The sequence below is a fragment of the Alligator sinensis genome, unplaced genomic scaffold (assembly GCF_000455745.1).
Source record: "Alligator sinensis unplaced genomic scaffold, ASM45574v1 scaffold541_1, whole genome shotgun sequence".
Lineage (NCBI taxonomy): Eukaryota > Metazoa > Chordata > Crocodylia > Alligatoridae > Alligator > Alligator sinensis.
Window position 1 is genome coordinate 995,485 of NW_005842602.1, and position 17,666 is coordinate 1,013,150.

At 46.9% G+C, this 17,666-nt stretch overlaps 1 protein-coding gene across 1 annotated transcript in view; it reads left to right on the forward strand.

The window, feature by feature from the left end:
- LOC102388792 (baculoviral IAP repeat-containing protein 1-like) overlaps positions 1–17,655 on the forward strand; it is a gene marked incomplete at its 3' end in the record, with an annotated part of 24,572 nt that extends 6,917 nt beyond the window's left edge. The window contains 8 exon segments of the mRNA XM_025214754.1: positions 3,260–3,359; positions 4,491–4,572; positions 6,014–6,065; positions 10,693–10,789; positions 11,822–11,897; positions 13,562–13,616; positions 16,123–16,898; positions 16,942–17,655. Coding sequence (XP_025070539.1) covers positions 3,260–3,359; positions 4,491–4,572; positions 6,014–6,065; positions 10,693–10,789; positions 11,822–11,897; positions 13,562–13,616; positions 16,123–16,898; positions 16,942–17,655 — 1,952 coding nt within the window.
- Between the last annotated feature and the right edge of the window lie 11 nt (positions 17,656–17,666).

Genomic DNA, 17,666 nt, shown 5'->3' on the forward strand with positions numbered 1-17,666 from the left:
GCCATTTGCCCCACCCTACCCACTCTCACTCCCCTGCTTCTCATCTAGGAAAGCAACTCTGCCCAATCCTACCCAACCTCGCATCCCCTACTTCCACAAAAATGAGCGAGCAAACAAACAAACAATGTCTTACCATATTCCCTCCCTTCCCTATCTGCTCTCCCTCCCTTGCCTCATATTCAGGTCAGTTCACTTCCCTCTTATTGTCCCTCCCAAGTCAATACCTTCATCTCTCACAGAGGAGTATGGCTGTCCCACCACAACCCCACCTCTCACCCAACCAGTCCCTCTCTCCACCCCTAATATCCTTTTCAAGCCTGTGCCTCCCTCTCTCACAGGAGGATGATGCTTGTCCCCAAAACCCACTCATTCCCCTGAAACACTTAATTCTATTTAAACAATTACACTAAGCAATACAATTACCTCCCCCACCCACAATCCATCCCTACCAAAGAGCAACATCAAAGGGTGTCCTTGAACATCACCTTTGGGTGGTGCTGCTCTAGGATAGCCTGAAGTACCTGTAAAGCAGGGGTGCCCAACCTTTTTTGAATGTGGGGCCAGATCATGAACTTTTTATCACCCAGTGGGCCGACAGGAGTGGACACTCATGCGGCCTGTCTAGTCCGGCTGCAGCCTGGGAGTGCAGGTGTCAAGGGGTACCGCCTGACCCCGCTGTGTCCTCCCTGCCACCTGGGCGGCCTCAAGGATGCTCCCACACCTGCGCACCTGGCCTCAGCAGCCAGGGGGACATGTGGGGACTCTACAGGGGGGTGGAGGATGTGCAGGGACACCCCGCCTGCTCCCTCTCCCCCGGGGCAGCCTGAGCCCGAGCCCAAGCGGCAGGGGTCCCTCCCTCCCCAGGGCCATGACTTGCCACCCCCGGCACAATGTCTGTGGGTGTGGGGGGATGCGGGGAGGTGGGAGTGGTGCCAGATTCCTGCCCCGACAGCCACAGCAGCAGCGGCAGCAGCATCTCCCGCAGGCCCAGCTGCAGCATCCCTCCGAGCCGGTATCTGCGCCCCCTGTACCCACCCGCCTGCTGTGCTGCGACCTGCTCCAGCCCACGCAGCTGGCAGGGACTGGTGCAGGGTGGGGTCAGCATGCAAATGAGGGAGGGAGGGACGGGGTTAGGAACGGAAACCCTGCAATGTGGGGAGCTGGCATGCAAATGTGGGAGGGGTGGGGCGAGGAAGGGACACCATGAAGCAAAGGGGGAGGGGAGGAACTGCACTGCGTCAGCAACATCAAGCTGATGCGGTGTGTGTGGGAACCTTGTCCCTTCCCAAGCCCTTCAGCAGCCATTAGGAAGCTGCTGAGGGGCTGGGGGAAGGACAAGGGGTGGGAACGAAAGTAAACAGCGTTTACTTTAATTTCCCTTCGCAGCACCGCGGGCCACAGAAAATGGCTTGGTGGGCCGCATGGTGGCCCATGGGCCATATGTTGGACAAGCCTGCTAAAGCCTAGAGACTGGTTGCATCTTTTCCCTTTACAGCTTAGGTGGCTGTGCAGCAACTGCACTGAGTCCTGGCCCTCCACTGCTCTGGTTTTGGTCACCAGTCTGCAGGCTTCGTAGGGACTCCTCTTTCTGCTCCCTGCAGCACATGACTGCGGGTTTTGGTGCTGGGGGACGGCACATGGCTGTGGGGTGCTGCGTGAGGGGTGTGCATGCGGGATGTGTCCCGCAGCCGTGAGCTGTATTTGGCGGGCGCTGCCCGCGCCTCCTTGCCCCCTGCCCTTGCGGCACCCTGTGGCCCCTCCCTGCCCTCAAAGCCCCCCCCACATGGTTGCATGCCTTGCCATGTCCTCCCCACACGTGGAGCCCCCACCAGCTGTGGCTGTGGGATGTGCAGGTTGAGGGCGGCGTGGCCGCAGGTTGCTGTGAGGGCAGCAGGTGCAGGCAGCGCCTGGCAGCTGTAGCCATGGCTGCGGAGTGGGGCGTGCCCCCCATGCCCACTCCCGGTGGGGCACCCTGCCCCCTCCCCCCCGTGCGCACCATCTGCCACACTGCAGGGCCAGGCCATGTGCCACCTGGTTGCAGCAGGCAGGTGCTCCCTGCACCTTGGCCGCTCCCTGTGCCATGCGCCCCCCCGCCACACATCCACGCAGCACATCCCCCTGTGCATTCTGTGCCACACCCTAGGGCCAAGCCCCATGTTTCACGGCTGCAGCCGGTGGACGTCCCCCCGCCATGGTCGCTCCCCATGCCAAGTCCTGCGCGGCCACACTGGCCTGCATGCCACGCCCCCCTCGTGCTCTGCACCACACCCCGGGGCCAGCCCCTGTGCCACATCACCGCAGCCGGCAGGCACTCCCAATGCCACGCCCCACAGCCACTGACATCTCCCCTCCCAGCCTCATACCATGCCTCCCTGCATGTCCTGCATCACACCCTGGGGCTGCTCCCTACACCAGGTAGCTACAACCAGCAGGTACTCCCCACCTCAAGGCCACCCCCTGTGTAGCTGTGTGCCACACATCCCTGTGCACCCTGCGCAACACCCTGGGGCCACTGCCAAAGCCACGCTCAACCCCACGACCGCACACCACCATCCCCACACAGCTGCGTGCTCTATCCCTCACATGTGCCCTGCACCACACCCCAGGGCCACTCCCCATGCCACGAAGCGTAGAGCACTCCCTGCACTGTGGCCGCTCCCCATGCCACACCACACGGCTACTCGCTACTCCACCCCCATGTATCGTTGCGCGCAGAGCAGTGGGGAGCAGGGCTGGACACAGAGTGGCGGTGGCAGGGGGGGAGCAGGGCAGGACCCAGAGCAGCAGCAGGGGGGTGGGGGAGTGGGTCAAGACCCGGAGCAACGATGGGACAGCGGGGGGAGGGCACAGGGCCAGATGCTGTTCTGCGTCCTTGCCTTCCTCCCGCCCTCCCCTGCTCCCCGTCATTCATGATGGGCATTTTGCTAGTAATAATAGTAGCATTCTGAGGTTTGGATATGTCAGAAATATCTGATCTGATCTATTCCTTATCCTTGTGCTCGGTCTTGTGCTTCATTAAGTTAGACTCCCCCTAACCTTACCTAATTCAAAATCTGTTAACAGCTAATCAAGTTTGTATAGAAGTCCCCTTGTCATTTCACGCATTACAACATAAGCTAGAAAGTTCCAATGAAAAGATCTAAATTCTTGAGATAAACTGATGTTCACTGTGATAGTTATGTTTGCACAGCTTTGATATGGGCAGGAGACCTGACACTGTCTGGGATTATCTTTGATGCATGTGATTCTCTGCATGCAGGTGAAAAAGATAAAGTTCAGTGCTTTGCCTGTGGAGGATGTTTGGGGAACTGGGAAGAAGGTGATGATCCTTGGAAAGAACATGCCAAATGGTTTCCTGAGTAAGTGACTGATTATCCTTGAGAAATTTCTTCAAGCACAATGAAAGCTGACCTGCATTCAGACTGGGACCCTATGCACTGGGATCAGGCCCTGGCGGTTCACTCCAGCCTTGCTCTGATACATGTGCCATGATTGGGCCCTGGGGACTGGCACACCACCCCTGTCATAGAATCATAGAAAGTTAGGGTTGGAAGGGACCTTAGGAAGTCATCTAGTCCAGCCCCCTGCTCCAAGTAGGACCAGCCCCAACTAGACCATCCCAGCCAAAGCTTTGTCTAGCTGGGTTTTGAAAAGCTCCAAGGATGGACATTCCACCACCTCTCTGGGTAACCTGTTCCAGTGTTTTACTACCCTCTTATTGAGAAAATTCTTCCCCGTATCTAACCTAAACTTCCCTTGCTGCAACGTGAGACCATTGCTCCTTGTTCTGCCATCTGCCACCACAGAATAGCTTAGCTCCATCCTTTCAAACCCCCTTTCAGGTAGTTAAAGACTGCTATTAAATCACCTCTCAGTCTCCTCTTCTCTAGACTAAATAAACCCAGTTCCCCCAGTCTTTTCTCATAAGTCATGTCCCCCAACCCCCTCACCATTTTTGTCGCCCTCTGCTGGACTCTCTCCAATTTGTCCACATCCTGTCTGTAGCAGGGGGCCCAAAACTGGACATAGTACTCCAGATGTGGCTTCACCAGTGTCCCATTCCATGTGTCAGGATCAGGCCCTCTGTTGCCCTGCATGCCTGAGCCAGTGTACGCATGGGTACAAAAATTTAGCAGTAGGATAGAGGTTCCACCACTCTCCTACCATCAAGTTTTCGGACCTGGGGGGTGCCCCACAGGCCAGATGACACTGGTGGTTGGATCTGGGCTTTGGAGCTGGGGGTTGAGCACCTCTTGGACTAAGCTATAAGCTAAAACTGGTAAATAGTTCCCCTTAATAATCATTTGGTTGTTTGAGTGATGTTGACAGCACCATACAGCTAGTGTCCATTTACTGTCTGTTTCTGAAATGAAAAAATAACACTGAATTATCTTTTAGTAAGTGAAATCTTAACCAGAAATAAAAGAAAAAAAATCCCTCCCAAGAATGCCACAGCATTTAGTAATTTGATTTACCTTGTTGTTTTGTAGGTGTGAATTCCTTCGCCATAAGAAATCCAGTGATGAAATTAAAGAATACCTTCATAGCTACTGTGGATTTGTAGGAGTGGTGGTAATTTTCAACAGCCATGTTATTTTTCTCTCATTGTTTCATGTACCATAGTCAGAATATTAAGATGGACAAACCGGACCCTGATCCTGCCAAGCTAATTCACGTGGTTAACATGAGCGAGTAGAAGAAAATCTGTTGACTTAAGGGATTTCCTGCGTGAGCAGTGTACAGGTTTTGCAGGGTTGCCACCTGAGTGCTACAGAGTCCTGTTACCATCTGAGGAGTCTTGAGCACACTTCCTGGGACATCAGAGGTTGAGATCCCTTCAGATATGGTTAGAAGTAGCTGAGGAAATGCTTAATGGTGCTGTTACTTGTTTTTTTATTTAACCAGACAATCTTGAATGTGATACAGATCACTGCACGGCAGACAAGGTTCCTTGGGTGAATTTGATATCTTTTATTAGACCAACCCAAATAGTTGGAGAATAGTTATTAAGCAAGCTTTCGGGTTCAAAAACCCTTCGTCAGGCTAAGGAGGGGCCAGCAGTTGGTGCGTGCTCTTCCTGGATGGAATGACAAGTAAAGAAGCCAGAGGATGGGCTGGGGAGTCAGTTGCCAGGCAGATTATAATGTATCAAAAATCCAATGTCTATGTTTAGTCCATGATCTCTAGTATCCAGGAGGTTGATGAAATGGAGCTCATAGGCTCGTCTCTGGGAAGTGTTGTGTAAGTTTCCCTTGAGGATCAGGACTGAGAGATTGGAGAGAGAGTGGCCCTCCTGTGAGAAATGTGCCCCCACCGGTAATTGAGTGTTTCTGTCTTTGATAGATTTCCAGTGTGTGTTCATTCTGGTGCGCAGTTGTTGTTTGGTCTCTCCTACATATTTTCCATCAGGGCATTAGGTGCATTGGATGAGGTATATTACATTTCTGGAGGTGCAGCTGTAAATGCCCTGATGGAAAATATGTAGGAGAGACCAAACAAACCCTGGGAGCATCTGCCCCGGGGGCACTGGGAAAGTGCAGGCAGCTACAGCTGCCCAACATCCTATCATAAACTAAATGGCTGTCTACTGCAATAAAGTGGCATGGTTTACTAACTTTTCTCATGGCCATGTTGCAGTACAACAACAGATATGGATTTATTTTTGCTGTCCCCTTGTGCCATCATAAAGATGAAATGCAATGTTTGTTTCCCCCCTAAGATATGCTCCTATCTGAGAAGAGTCTCGGGGAGGGGGTACCCAATCCCATCTCTGGCTGTAGCTATAGACACTTTTTGAGTGTCTAGGTGGTCCTTTTTCAGTTCTTTTCAAAAGTGAAAGCATATTTAATCAGTTGATATTTGGAGGTTCTACCAGCCCTCTCACCCGGTACTATTAGTCCCAGACCCATTCTGTGCATGTGTTTATTTCTTTTGTTTTGCTAACCTATCATGTTGGCCTGCAGATATAACTAAATAGAAGACAATGTTAACTTTGAATTTTCATTCTGCTTAGGGAAAGCATTTCACAACTCCTTCAATAAAGAGGATATTACCTACAGAAACAGGTACACAATGAGAATGAATTCTACTGTAATCCTGAACGTGTTCTCTGTTTTTCTTGTTGAGCAGGGTTAACAATGAAAGCGGCCCCAAGTTTACTTTCTTGTGGAGAAAAGCCTGTAAATATGAAAGATTCTGGATTTTAGCTTTTTGCAAAGTTCTAGGGCTGTTGGGCAGTCTGATCAGGAGTGAAAGCAGTGTTCTCTGCAGAAAGTAAATGGATGATAGCCTTGCTCTGTCTGACTCACATTTGCCTTTGTCAGAGAAAGAGAGAGGGAGAAACTCAAACTGGGAACTTGAAAATGAGATGAAAGTGATTGCTGCTCGAGGGAAGAAGTTAACTGGTCTAGAGCAGGGCTGTACAAGGGGCAGCTTGTGGGCTGCAAGTGGCCTACAAGCAGTTCAGATGCAGCCTCTGGACCTCTACTTTACTTTCCCCCTATTGGCACTGTTCCCCCTATTGCTCTGGCTGCTGCTGGAGATGGGGTCTCTAGCCTCCCTCTCCCTCTCTCAGCTTTTGCTTCCTGCTTCTGCCCTAGGGAGCAGGGTACTGCAACTCACAGCACTCGGGGAGCCCACAGCAAGTAGCAGTGAGGAAGCTGAGATGAGAGCCACCCACATGTGGTGTGTTTGTACTTTGGGGAAAGGCTTTGTCCACCTATGAGGTACAACAGCCACCCAGTGGCAGGGTGCCACCTATGTGCATGATACAACACTGGGTATATCGGTTTGGGGGGGGTGAGGGGAGGGAGGAAGAAGGAGAGGCCTGCCCCCGGCCACTTAGCAGCTGGACAGCCCTGATGTAGAATTCTCAGTAAGATTTTGTATTGTTGCTTTTCTGGGAGCCCAGTGGGTGGGAGACTGATTCTACCCATATCTTATGGGTGTTGACAGCACAGGAGTTCTCTCAAATGATGGAATGTCTTGTATTGCAAAGGTGCATTTCCAACATCTTTGAGGATGAAGGAGCTCAACTGGATCATTTTAAAACTTGGCCACAAGAAGCACCAGTTGATGCCACCACACTTGCCAAAGCAGGATTTTTCTACACAGGTTCAGTAAAAGGCTAACTTGAGAGAGACAAGAAGTAGGGAAGAAATGAGGCTGTTGTAGAGATGAAAGGTGAATGTTGAGGTATGGCTGAAAACCTGAATGAATATTCTGTCTTGTTTCCAGTGTGGTTGATCATGTCAAACATGGGGGCAAAGGCATGATGGGTAATGGTAATGAGAGTCTGAGCATATTAATTGCCACAGTTCTAAGTGGAAGCAAAAGTGAATAGTCAGAAACATGGTGTCTATATTGAAGACAGGGGAGAAGAAATGGATCAGGGTTACTTCAGACCAGGCTGTTTGACCTCAGGGGTGCAAAAGGCCTAAGGATGAATTTAAGGAGTGGAGGGAAATAAAACGGGTCAAAGGAGACCATGCCAGGCAAAATGGCTACCTGTCTTTGATAGGAGAACTGCTTTTTAGCCAAGGGAATGATGTATCTGGACAATTTGTCATGGTCCCACAGAGAAAATTATAAATTGAAAAAGAGAGTATGGGGATTAACTCAAGAATTGTTAGGTGACATAGGAACCAGCTAAGGGGGAGACAATACCTGGTTGTAAAGAAGAGAAAGCTATTGGTCTAAAATAAGTTGACCAGTGGCGTTCCTTATGGATTGCTCTTGGAACCAATTTATCTATCGTTTTCATGAATAAACTCGATGCACAAAATTGGATTGTGTTAATGATATTTGTTAATAGCACAAAATGATGACACACTGTCAATATAGATGAGGCCTGGAATAGCATATGAAAGGGACTAGGTGTCATTGAGGACCAGAGTGAGGCCCAAAACTGAACACAGTACTCAAGATGCGGCCTCACCAGTGCTGAATAGAGGGGAAGAATCACTTCCCTTTCCCTGCTGGCAACACTCATACCAGTGCAGCCCAGTATGCTGTTAGCCTTCTTGGCAACAAGGGTACACTGCTGACTCATATCCAGCTTATTGTCCAGTGTAACCCCCAGGTCCTTTTCTGCAGAGTCCCCCCCGGTTCTTTTTGCGCGGACCTCCTCCTCCCCCAGCCAGTCCCCAGGCTGTAATGGTGTATGGGATTCTTCCGTCCTATGCAGGACTTTGCACTTGTCCTTATTGAACTTCTTGAGATTTCTTTTGGTCCAATCCTTCAATTTGTTGAGGTCTCTCTGAATCCTAGCCCTACCCTCCAGCCTATCTACTACTTATCCACCTTGGTGTCATCTGCAAACTTGCTGGAGGTGCACCCCATCCCATCTTTTAGATCATTAATCACAATATTGAACAAAACCGGCCCCAGAGCCAACCCCCAGGGCACTCCACTTGATACTGACTGCCAACTAGACACCGAGCCATTGATTACTACCCTCTGAGCCTGATGATCCAGCCAGTTTTCTATCCACCTTACTGTCCATTTCTTCAGCCCAGACTTCCTTAGCTTGCTTGTGGAAGACGGTATCAAAAACCTTGCTAAAATCAAGATGTATCGCATCCACAGCCAGTCATCTTATCATAGAAGGCAATCAGGTTGGTCAGGCATGACTTGCCCTTGGTTAATCCATGGTGACTGTTCCTAATCACCTTCTCCTCCAACTGCTTAAAAATTCCTTAAGGAGCTGCTCCATGATTTTTCCAGGGACTGAGATGAGGCTGACCAGTCTGTAGTTCCCCAGATCTCCCTTCTTCCCATTCTTAAAGATGGTTACTATATTTGCCCTTTTCCAATCATCTGGGACCTCTCCCCATTGCCTCAAGTTTTCAATGATAAAGGCCAGTGGCTCTGCAATCGTGCCAGCTGAGTCCCTCAGCACCCTTGGGTGCATTGCATCCTGCCCCATGGACTTGTACATATCCAGCTTTTCTAAATAGTCCCTAAACTGTTCTTTGGCCACTGTTAGCTGCTGACCTCCTCCCCAGACTGCGCAGCCAGGTGCAGTTGTCTGGGAGCTGACCTTGCCTGTCAAGTTCCTATATTGTTCCTGGCTTGCTGGTAGTTACAGAAATTAGAACATGTTGGCCCCACGGGATGAATGAGTGGTGCCAGGCTGGTCTGTGCGGTGCATGCATGGAGCTGGGGTCTAATTTGGTATGCACAGGACGAGGCCTTTGTTTCATAGGCCGTATATATCATGTCCATGGTGCAGACTCTGAGTGCCAGATCAGGCCTTGTCCCTGTGCATGATGAATCGGGCTCTTTGCCACAGCTCCAGTACCAATCCCACATGTGCTGGATCACACTAGGCCTGCTGCTCCATCCCCAGCCCTAGCTTGGGCCCACCACCCCAGCCCTCGCCCTGCATGTGCCAGCCAGACTCCATGCATGGGACCACATCATCTGGCCTGTGAGGCTTGGAAATGTGGTGGTGGTAGGGGAGCAGTCGCAGTTTTAATTGCCACCTTACCCCAGTGCTGCCCAGGGGATGACACAGCTGACAGAAGGAGCCATCTGAAGGCAGACTATGGGCAATTAGCAGCAAATCAACACAGCAGCTGGGAGGTGGGAAAAACTTGTAGAACTGGTAAGTCTACTAAAGAATTTCCAGTCGGCTTGCGGGGGGGAATGCCTGCACAATGACTGAAACAAAAAAAATATTAATATGATGCCTCTCACTTTGGACCTGGAAAGTCTTTGGGACCTAGCCTGTTTGGACCTGGGTAGTCCTGTGAGTGGACAGGTGGCATTTGCTCTGAAGGGCAAAGGAAAGTGTTCCATGGTCCCCCCTTTAGGTGCCCAAGCGGTTCTTAATTTCCTGATGGAACCAGGGCAGATTATGTGGTGACAGTGACAGTGCTGCCATCAGTAACCACACCCCTTGGGGAGACATGGGCAGCAAGGCACAGGTGGGCACCCATGCCTGGGCCATGGGGGGTGGAGGGATGACTGTACAGGTGACTGCGGTTTGGCATGGGGCTCCCTGCAGGCAGCTATGGCTTCCTGGGGTCGGGGAGGGTGAATTACTGGTTTGCTGGTGCCCCCTGCTGTAATTGAGTACCAAAGAAATCAGCAGGGTGGATTGTTGTGCAGCTCCCCCTGCTGTAATTTACTGTGAATTGTACACTGAGCTTAATTTGATTTGAAGGCTGTCACCCATAAACAATGACATATCGAATTGAAACAAATAACGTCAATTTTAATAAGCCTATTTAATTTAGTGAAGATTAAACAGTGTCATGTATACAAGTGCCTCAAATTTCCAGACTTTTGGGAAGATCCACAAGCAATCACATGGCTCTCCGTACTGGATCCAGGCTTGACTACCCTTGAATTAGAATATACTAGCTGCTGCCCTTTTGAAATGGCTACAAAGGTACATGTGTCCATATCCTTGGAATAACATGTCTAGATCCTGACATCTATCTTTTCCCATGCACATTTCCTTAATTGGAAGCCAGAAAGAAAGAGGTGTTCAGTCACTATAATGCTGGATCAAAAATAATGCTGGATAAAAAAATACAAATATTTTGTAATCTGCTTTGAATACTCAATCATCTTGTGGAAACATAACACACAACCTTTTTATTCTTTTTAGTAAAAGATGTATTAATCAGAACATGCAGAAACATTCATGATCCCCTTTTGTGACATGTTATTCCCTGTATGTAGGTGAAGGGGATGTTCAATGTTTTGCCTGTGCTGGATGTTTGGAGAATTGGGAGGAAGGTGATGATCCCTGGAAAGAACACAAAAAATGGTTACCTGAGTGAGTAACTGGGTGCCCTTGAGAAATTCTTCTTAGTGTCAAAGAAGGTTGACCTGCATTTCTTTAAAAAAGACTATTGAACAAAACAGGTTTTATATTAAGAATTGATCATTAAATAGCTCATTCTGAAAACAGCAATCTAGACCTCAAATTAGTTGCATGGTGTTGTTCACATACCTTTTTCACACATGAATATTTGCAAAACAAACTTTAGTGACTCCCCACAGAGAATAGATTTTGGGTACTGCAGATCTTCATTAATGTGTTTAGTCCCTTTGCAATGCATACTGACATGCATACCTGCATGTGAGGAAGAATATGTGCTGTTTGTGCTTGGTCTGTGTGGAACTAGTTCTGGGACAGCCTGACTCATCATGAGTCACTCTAATAGCACAAACGGTCCCTTTAAAATCAGTAGGATTATATGCATAGGGAGATACTATTCAGTATTGGCAGAGATGGTATGATTGAATGTGCAGAGTTGAGGGATTTAGGGATAAACCAGTGTGTCCATTGCCTATGACAGCAAAGCCTTTCTGGTCATGGAGAGGTCTTGCTAAACTTTGGATGGATCAGCTTACTGCCTTGCTTGATTGGAAGTGGTGGGGGGAGTCATGCAGATGTGGGGACAAGGAGTAAAGCTAGCAGAAATACTGCTGGATCCTTTCCTTAGGAGCGTAGAGAATGAGTTCTGAAAAGCTTCCAAACATACTGTTGGAGTGATGTTGTAGTCCCGATGGTCCATGAAATATGCTTTAAGCAAGAATTTTTTGGGTAATGTATTTCATTGGGCCAGAGCATGGTTGGGATAGATTTAGACAAGTTTGTCTAATCTTAGAAAAATAAATCAATCTCAAACACGCAGTTGGTCCAGTAAAAGATACCGCCCACAAAAATCCTTGCCTCGTCCAAATGTATGGTTGATTCTGCCTTTTTTTGTATGTGCTACTAACTGAAAAAGAACAGCCAAGTAAGCAAGTTAAAGAACATTGCATCAGGTTTAATGTTGTATGTTTGAACATTTAATTTTAGTTGCAAATGCTTGGAGCTACTCAATGAGATGACAGTAGATCCACCAAAGAATCAGTCAGCATTACATTCTGAGCAGGTAATCAATTGGTCTTATTCTTTACTGTTGGCTGGAGAATTCATGCTTTGCTATGTAGAAATGGATGTTCTGGTCAGAGTAAATCGCTGTGTATATGGTATGCAAAAATGACTTTAACCTGAGCCCTGTACTAATGCTTTGTCTTTGTCCACTGAACCACTGTGAATTTCTGATTGGGGGAAGTAAAAGCCTTGAGAGAGGTTCTCCTTTTTCAATTTAGATGGTTATCTGTACCATGTTAGAAAATGGCATGTATCTTTAAGGATCTACTTGTGTATGCAGTGAACTTCCTTCCTTTTCTTGTCCTTATCCTTGTCCTTGTGACAAGGTATTTAGCAGAATTTGCCAATTTGTTGGAATCTGACATGGCTGCACCATGAACTGAGAGAGGCTTTTAGGAGTGGCAGTGGTAAGACTACTTTCAGAATACTGTGTCACCAGTGTTCAGAAAAGATGAACATGAACTTATCATAGCACAAGTACTAAGAAGATTAGGGAATGAAAAACGTATTTTATGAAAGAAGAATAAAGGAATTTGGCTTGTTTAGATTGGCAAAATGAGGATAAAGAGGGAAGAGCATTACTTTTTAATAATATACTTGCAGGATAAATATTAGGGGTGGAGAAGAGCATTTTAAGAGGAGTAAAGGATTGGAATAATCTGAACAAAGTAGAGAAGGAAAAGGCATCACTTTAGGGGAGGGGGGAGAAGGAATCTGAATCATTTTAAGATTCAGTTTGATAAGTTTTTATGGCAGGGCTAGTGAGATAGGCTAGAAAATTCTTGGTTCAGCCATCAGTGTGTGTAATATGGATTCAATCATTTGCCATACTCGGGTTGAGCTCTAGAGGTAACTATTTTAAAGTATGATAGCTGTCTGGAAATCTCATGCTTCAGGGCTTTTGTTGATAACCTAAGTAGGAATTTGCTTTTTCTCATTTTTCCTCATAATAGCTGATGGCTATGAAATCATCTTAGCCAATTCCATGAGTAGTCTAGAATGCGCTCCAGATGCAATCTGACCCCGTTGACTTGTTCAAACCCATCACCAAGTTGGAGGTCAGGAAAGAATTCCACCCCCATTCTGCCCCCCGCCCTGCCCCTATCAGATTGGCAAAATTGAGAGGAAAGATTTACCTTCCTCTATAAAGTGATGTGTTGGCCTTTTCCAATGATCTCCTAAGCCTGAAAAAAAAACCCAACCCCCCCCCCCCCCCCCCCCCCGCCAAAAAAAAGCCAAAACAAAAAACCAAAACCGCAAAACAACAAACAAACCAAAAACATTTACTCTTCTGCCCTTGCAGTGGCAGGGCACTGCCAGTGCCATCTGTTTCTCCCCTTTTACTTTTGGCATGTCATAGGGGTTCTTGCAACCTCTGGTTTTGTGCCTTGTAGCTGTGGTATGTCAGGGTTTGATGTAGATGATTTTTAAGAATATAGGGAAATGGTTGCCTGTGAGTAAACTGTGAGTTTACTGCACTTGATGGCCCTTGGACCCTTTCCAGGCCTACCTGCCTATGTTCTTAGTGAAGTCATGTTAAAAAAAGCAGCAACAGATGCATTTTATTTCCATGATATGTTCAGCAGTGGAAGTCTGCTGAGCACACCCTGCCTTTTGTTTAAGAGGTGATAAATGATTAATTTTTTTCTTTTTTCCCCCCAGCAAACTGCAAAGCCAACCTCAGAAGGGAGAAAATGCCAATATTCTGCTTTTACTGGTAAGTACTATTCTGTATCTCTTGTTGGAAGGCTCTTTCCACATTAAACCTTTCTACTGAACTCTTTCTGGTTCAAGGGAACTAAATAGATAAGGTATCTATTTCATTGTCAAATTCTAGACCCCTTTCTTAGACCTAAGGTTCTAATTGAAATAAGGATTCAGGTTGTGCAGAGTAAGCAGCTTGTAGTACCTCAGTCAGCTACTGCCTAATGTAAGGGTTGGCAACCTATGGCCCACAGACCAGATTCAGCCTGTGAATAGACTGGATTCTGCCCCAGGCAGCTATGGGAAACAGTAGCACACTCCATCCACAGTGGTAGAGGCAGCATCTCCAGAGTCCTATCGCTGGCCTTTTTCTGTCCATTTCCTTCCCAATATCTGCTTATTCCTGGAGGGTTGCAGGGTGCAGACTCTGCCAGGGCTGAGTTGCAAGCAGAAGTCCACAGTGACAAAAAGTTGCTAAATCCCTGGCCTAATGTGTAACCTGTGACATAAATGGAGCTGGCAGATGGTAGAGTTCACCTGTTCACAGGAAGCCACGTGAATGCCCAGCAGACAACACCAGTCCTTTTCTGAAAGTGAAGATGTGACTTTAGTGAAGGACGTAGGTGTGGGAATGGGTGAATTTCATTCAGGAGTTCATTCATATTTTGGAAAATACTAGTATATTACCATATTTTGGAAAATACTGGTATATTAGCATTGCATATGCTGCATTTGAAACCCAAAGAGTCTGACTTAAAATAGTTTTCTATCAGGCTTACAGTACCCTTTCCCTTTTTCTACGTAAAATTGTATCAGTCACTGAAATAATTTTGAGGGGGTAGTGTTAGTGATGTGTATGATTAGATCTGTTAGAAATGAAGCTACACAGAAGGAGGTATCATTGAATCATGGCCCAAAGTTCCTGGTCTACAGATATTAGAGTTGTTGTGAGTGAGAGCTGATAAATAAAAAACAGTGTTAGATTTACTGGTTCATTTCAGAGACCTTCTTCAGCAAATATTTGGAAACAAAAATATATGCAGTAACTATGTCTCTGGCTATTTTGAAATTGCACAATTTTGTGTGACTATGTGTTCTGGGTGACTCTGGGAGATCTGTCATTGTCCTTCATGGCATTGCATGTGAATTTCAGAATACAGACAGAAATGTTACACACTTCTCTTCTACCACTGGCAAAAAAAAAATCACTTTTGCTAGATCCTAAGAAGCCTAATAGTTTATAAATGCTAAAAAAGTGGACAAAGGAGTCTTAAATGTGCTTTATCATCCATGATGATACTGCACCACAAATATATATGTAGCTCCCCTCTTTACTGAAAGGAAAGACTTGAATGGTTGCATATGGCTTTTGGAAGTCCTGGTCTGCTCAGTATCCTGTGCATGTAGGTCCCATGGTCTGAAGTTTGTAGTGAAAGGAAACTTTGGCTACTGTCAACTGGTGAACCAAAAACAGAGGTGAAATGAATCAGATTTCATTAGAATGTTTGTTATGGGTAGCTATTACACACCATTAATTTGCGATTTTTTTTGTTTTCTGGTTAAAATTGATTTAATAATTGATTTTTGGTATAGTCGTAGCAAAATGTTCTTATCCTTACTGTGTGAACGACAACACTGTACTTGATATGCTGTGAATGAAGAGTGACCGTAACCTATCTCAACTGTGCACTACTGAACAGGTGAATGTGGATACAAGTTAGGTAGATAAATGAGAAAGGGAAAAAGGCTTCTGACTCCTGAGCAAAATCCTTGCTAAGGTCCTATCTGTGACTGAATGTTCCCAACTGTCTGGCTCTTTGAAACTGCAGAGGGCAATGACAAATATGAATGAACTTAGATAAGGACCCCTCAAGTGACCTTGGTGAGTGTACAAAGAAGAGCAAAAGAGCGATACACACATCCAGCATATGGATAGAAAAAACAGCTCCACAAGCACTGAGCACTGTCCTCAAAACTAAAGGAGAATTTCTAGTTGGTGCCACTAATCATGGGGCTTTTTATTCTGTGCCCATCAATCACAGGAAGGCAGTGGCTTGCACATTAATGAGCCAGTAAATTCACTGGTTAGGAGTGAGTCTGGTAACTGTAGGACATTCCAGCAGCCTCCACAGCATCCTGAATAAGAGAACTAAGCTAGGACTGTCAGTGTAAATAGGATTGGAAATGACTGAAAGGGTTGGTTAGATACAATTAGGTAGGCTGAAAACCTAAACGTAAAGTCCAATACTGGAACCTCTCTTCTGGCTCATTGCATGATCATTTGCTAATAGTTAATTAAGCCAAATTCATCCCTCAAGTGACAGCTTATACCTGTCACTTGAGGGATGAGTGAACCTCCTGTATGTTGCATAGTGATATAGTTGGAAGAAGGAGCATCTGCCTTAGCTTTGCAGCAGTGTCTGAGCAAGGGACTTGTTTGTACAGTAAAGGCACTCTGTGGAGCACTGTAGGTTTCTTTTGTGTGCACTTAATTTTCCTTATCTCCTCTCTATTAACAGACATGACCCTTGAGGATCCTGAATGGGCCCAAGAAGCCAAGGCATTGACTGAACATCTCAGGCAGGCTTACAGTAATACCAGGTTTAGCAGACTGCCTTCCTTTGGTGACTCTACCCATTTTGCCATTGATTTGAAATTGCTCTACGCCGACCTGTCAGTTGTCTCAAAGGATATCTATAACCAGCCACTGCAGCAGCTCCTGCTGCCTGACATCCTTGCAAACCTTAACTCCATCACTGTCCTTGAAGGTGAAGCAGGAGGTGGGAAGACAGCATTGCTGAGGAAGGTAGCTGTGCTGTGGGCTTCAGGCTGCTGCCCCGTGCTAAGCAGGTTCAAGTTGGTCTTTTATCTTTCCCTGAGTGCCACAAAAGGGGATCAGAGCTTGACTGACATCATCTGCAACCAGTTAGTGGGATTTCCAGGGTCGTTAACAGAAATGTCCCTGAGGAACATCCTTCAGCACTTAAAGCACCAGGTCCTGTTCCTTCTGGATGACTACGGCGAGATGAATTCAGTCCCCTTGGTCATCGAAAGACTTGTACAAAAGAACCACTTCAGCAAACACTGCCTGGTTATCGCTGTGCGTACTAATCGGATCAGAGAAATCCGCAAGCATGCAAATACAATTTTAACTATTGTGCAGTTTCCTCTGTACAGCACTCTCTACGTCCTTCGGAAGCTGTTTTCACACAACATTGCCCTTGTGGAAAAGTTCATCTATAAGCTGAAATGGGAAGACACCATGAAGACTCTTCTGAAGACCCCGCTTCTAACTGTGCAAGCTGCAATGTGAAGGCACCATGCAGACTCTTCTGAAGACCCCGCTTCTAACTGTGGCTCTCTGTGCATATTGGATACAGTACCCAGGGGGGAACATCTTCAGTGACAAGGCTATTTTTAAAGCCTACTTGCTGTATAACTCCCTAAAATACTTGGAAGAAGGAGACCATGTTAGTGCCATGGTGTCCTCCTGTGGAGAGCTTGCCTTAAAAGGTCTTTTCAAGCCGTGCTTTGATTTCAGGGAGGAAGACCTCTCTGAAATAGGTCTTGATGGAGATGAAGCTCTGAGATTGGGCCTGCTGAGCAAATTCACTGCCCAAAGGCTGCAGCCAGTTTATCAGTTCTTTCATCCATCATTCCAAGAGTTCCTGGCAGGGCTAAGGATGAGCGAGCTCCTGGCTTCTGATGTTGAAGAAAACCTGGAACGAGGACTGTATTACTTGCAGCAAATCAACACGTTGAGGAAAGTTTCTGGGACCTATCACTTTTTATTGCAGTATGCTTGCAGCTATCCTTCCAAGGCAGTTCCAAAAATCATAACCCATTTATTCAACTTGATCCACTCTAAGGAGGCATTTGAAAGTCAGTCAGAAAGTGATGAACTTCTACGACATCACCCAGAACTACAAATGGTGGTGCAGGCAATAGATGATTTGGAGTCAGAATTTTGTCTTTCATTTTTCACTCGCCTTTTGCTGAACATTGCAATTTCTGCAGCTTATGAAAGTGACACTGTTGCAATGTGTGCCCCAGCCATCTTTGA